Raw genomic sequence first — 4266 nt, forward strand, 5'->3', positions numbered from 1 at the left:
TGACAACGGATTAGGTATTCATCAAATCTATTCGGTCCTATATGCTCTTTAAAGTCACTGAAACGGGACAATAGATAGCTTAACTACCTGTACATAGTCACATTTTATATGGATGGTACGTCGGACAAAAATAGCAGTTTTACCAAATACACTGCGGTACATATCAGTACAAATTGATCCAGTGTTAAAATTAAAAAATGAAATAAAGTTAATATCAAATGAGGTCATATCATCAGGACAATTGTCAAGCCATTTATTTAATAAATTACGTGTAGTGTTCTGGCAGAGAAGTATAATAGGACACATGTCATTGGTTCAGGCGACCTGGTTGTTAGGTTTTATGTTTTTCCATCTCCTTGACTCCTCCTATTTCTAGGAGTTGCTTCAACATCGAACGTTAGTGTTTTGGCGACGTGTATGACATTTTAAACTGAAGTTTATCCAACACAACACCAATTATATAAGGGAAGTAACTCGTATATAATTCGAACTCTTCAAACTGAAAAACAGAAATCTTACCACTTCCGGTGTTGCGTTTCACGTGGTGTAATTTTGTGGACGGACTTATCTGATATTTTTGACAGTATGGGGAGATATGCAAGGAAAAAACAACACAAAGGCGATAAACCTCTAAAAGAGAAATATCGGACAAAGCGAAAAACGAAAGACTGGGATCAGATAGACGAAGATTTGAAGCCAGGGAACGCCGAAAAGTTGTTAAATCAGGAAACGGATTTTGACAAGCCAGGAGCTGGAAAGTTTTATTGTTTACATTGCGCGTATGTGTTTTTCGTTTTTAACACACGCTTTTGGCTTTTAAAATGTTGAATTATCAGTTTTCGTCAATATATTAATTCAGTAGGCATGTTACAAATTAATGTACTTATATATGACAATCTTTCATACGTCCGTTCGTTCATACATGTGATTGTTTCTTGTTATCATGTTGCAGAAAGTTCCAATAAACTGGACTTAAAAAATGCTTTTTTTTAGATTAATTTTGTTTCTGTTTAATCCACTTTGAGTATACGAACAAAAACTTATACAGCATTTGATATGAATACAATCTTTTAACTCATATTTTAAAAATATGTTTAATTTCAGGAAGTACTTCATCGACACACATGCTATAAAAGAGCATTTTAGAAGCAAGCCACATAAAAGAAGGTAAGATTGACTGCTTCTGTTTCACTATTGGAAGTCTAAATTATGATAAGGACCACACGTCTTTAAGTAGCCAAATTTGTATATATTGATAATTCATACTGGGTATTGTATTCAACATTTTCGACATTACCATATCTTGACATTTAATGAATCCGAGATTATACTCTTACCAAAAACTTTTATTAAATGTATACTTATGCAAGTGATAATACTCTTTTGTAAATTATCATACACTTAGTGTATACGCCATTATTTTCAAATTTGTATAATTATTTAGAATTCTGAGAAACTTATAAATTTATCTTTTTTAATTATTCTGATTGAGGTAAGTGAAAATGGAGGGACGAAACTCTTGCAAAGAGTCTGATTGGGTTGGATTGAGATGAGGGGAAATAATTCATGCAAATGTCACAGGTCCTTAATTATTGCAAAAAGTACATAACATTACATGTCAATCATGCGAGGTCAAACTGTAATGGATGTGATTGGATATATGTTTGTGATAATGATAGTGTATTTGTAATACACATGGAAACAAATGGAAGGGTTATAAATATTGTTGAAAATGAAAAAGTTTAAATGCCTGTACATATATATAGGGTCCTTTTTCATATGTAAATTAGTAGAACGATTACACTGTTTCCTCTAAAAATTACCATCTTTGATGAAATGCAGTAATGCTTTGATCGCAGTAGATTAATAAAAAAAATTCACATCTACCAATGTGTTTTGTGATTAGGTTAAAAGCCTTGGAGTTGGAGCCATACACAATACAAGAGGCAGAAAGGGCTGCGGGAATGGGGTCATATGTAGCACCTAAGAAAAGGAAAATGGAAACACAGTCAATACCAGAGGAAATGAAGACAGATGAAGAAGGAACTTGAAACTGTGGCTGATATTTTGTGACAAGAAAACTGACTTTTTGAAGCTATGATTATGTGACTGTGATAATTTATCAAGAATATATGCTTTGTCATCCCTGGTAATTTGTCAGAAAGATCTTTACAGAGAGAATTATGGTTCTTTCCCTGCCTACATCCTTCATTTGAAACCCAAGTCTATCCACAAATTGACTTGAAAGTATCAGTGGTTGCAAGGAGTGATTTGATTGGCTTACAGCAAATGAATGGCAGTTTGGAACATAAATTTCTCATGTAATGCAGATATCTACCACTTTAGGCCAAATTTGTTTCAGAATGGAAATAATATGTTTGTTTTTATGCATCTACTGGAGATTTGATCCAAAGTTTTGTTCTTACATTCTTCTTCGTCTTATGTTACAAAAACAAATATTTCGTTAGATTTATTTTTGAAGAAGTATTTCTTTTTGTGTTGTCTAAGGTGATGATGAAAATAATGAATTTAGATACAGTATTATCTATAACTGTAGTCAGCAATTCACTCTACCATTTATAATGTTAAAAAGCATCAATTATAACGTCAAATATTAACATGATTTAATTTTACAACTGTATTGCACTTTTTTCTTGTGACAATCCAATAGATTGAAATGCCCAGTGCTGTTGAATTTGAAAGTTTAAACAAAGTTACCATACGTGTAGGTATTATTGTTTCACTCAATATTATGCTGATGAAGAAATTATGAAACATTCTTTGTACATAAAAAGGTGTACCAAGGCCTGAAATAATAAATTTTCTGAATAGAATTGAACACAATAAAATTATCATAAGATGTGAATAAAACTTGTTAGATTTCTTATGTGTATATTGTAAGTCACCAGAGGGCAAATCTTTTCTCTTGTGCGATTCAGTGTTGAAAAATTTCTATAAAATTATATAGGATGTAATTCTAGACTGAGTCAAGAGACCAAAAGAATTGGGCTTACTCAGATCCGCATAGGTACCATGTCTGCATCATGAATTCTTTTAAATAATCTTTTGATTATTTTTCAGCAGTATCATAAAAATACACATACACTATATAACATTCAAAATGTATGTTGCATCACGGACATAAACATGTAATAATATATGGTCTCATTTGACATGAATTGAATTCTTTGGGTTTTTTTTCTTTTCTTTTTTAATTTTTATTTTGCTAGATTTATTTGACATGGTCATATATACATATATTAGACAAGACACTTAAACTCTTATGACACACCCACACTCAGATACATCCATGGTCATATATACATATATTAGACAAGACACTTAAACTCTCATGACACACCCATACTCAGATACATCCATGGTCATATATACATATATTAGACAAGACACTTAAACTCTTATGACACACCCACACTCAGATACATCCATGGTCATATATACATATATTAGACAAGACACATAAACTCTCATGACACACCCACACTCAGATACATCCATACATTTCATGAATTCATTAGCGTCACAATTATTGTGAAGGCATCAATTGACATCATACTTCAATCATCATCATCATCATCATCATCATCATCATCATCATCATCATCATCATCATCATCATCATCATCATCATCATCATCATCATCATCATCATCATCATCATCATTTGTGCCCTTCGCTAGATCCATCTTCATCACTGAACACTGAATATTTGTCGATTCATTATCTAAAAAGTGAAAAATCCTCGTAAAAATAGGTTCACAACAGCATGATGAGTTATCTCCCTTAACTCACAGATACTAGACAAATGGCCTTCGATTTCCTCATCAATATGACATCTGCTTGATGATTATGTAGATTTGTAAATAAATTTTAAGTATTTTTTTCAATTCAGAAAGGTATCAACAGGATTTTAAAACTGTCATCTCCTATTTATATGCAGTATATTCTGAAGGAATAGTTCGAGTGTATTATACAACTCATTGTGTAAAATAGTCACTTTAAAAATGAATCCAAATATCTGACGATGTGACATAGAAATAAAAAGGAAAGTAATAAGCACGGACTTATAAGCCACAATACAATGGTCACTATGGTAGCATCGATAGTTTCTCAATGTGGCCCATCCTCGATACTTTTGGAACATTTCCTGGCAAAATTGAAGACACAAGCAAAGTAATTTTATTGGTTTAGGCGGGTTTTCAGGGAAAAACCGACCAGTCGCTGACTGAAACGCTACTTTGAAGA

The 4266-nt window shown here is 32.3% G+C and overlaps 1 protein-coding gene across 1 annotated transcript; it reads left to right on the forward strand.

Annotated features, from left to right (window-relative positions):
* The first annotated feature begins 556 nt into the window (after positions 1-556).
* On the forward strand, positions 557-2865 carry LOC132559601 (zinc finger protein 593 homolog). The gene is made up of 3 exons (XM_060224236.1): positions 557-779; positions 1105-1167; positions 1907-2865. Exons 1-3 carry the CDS (start codon positions 586-588, stop codon positions 2049-2051), a joined length of 402 nt encoding a protein of 133 aa, XP_060080219.1. The 5' UTR covers positions 557-585; the 3' UTR covers positions 2052-2865.
* Positions 2866-4266: the final 1401 nt, after the last annotated feature.

The sequence above is a fragment of the Ylistrum balloti genome, unplaced genomic scaffold (assembly GCF_031769215.1).
Source record: "Ylistrum balloti isolate Yb309-2 unplaced genomic scaffold, AGI_CSIRO_Ybal_v1 Utg370946, whole genome shotgun sequence".
Lineage (NCBI taxonomy): Eukaryota > Metazoa > Mollusca > Bivalvia > Pectinida > Pectinidae > Ylistrum > Ylistrum balloti.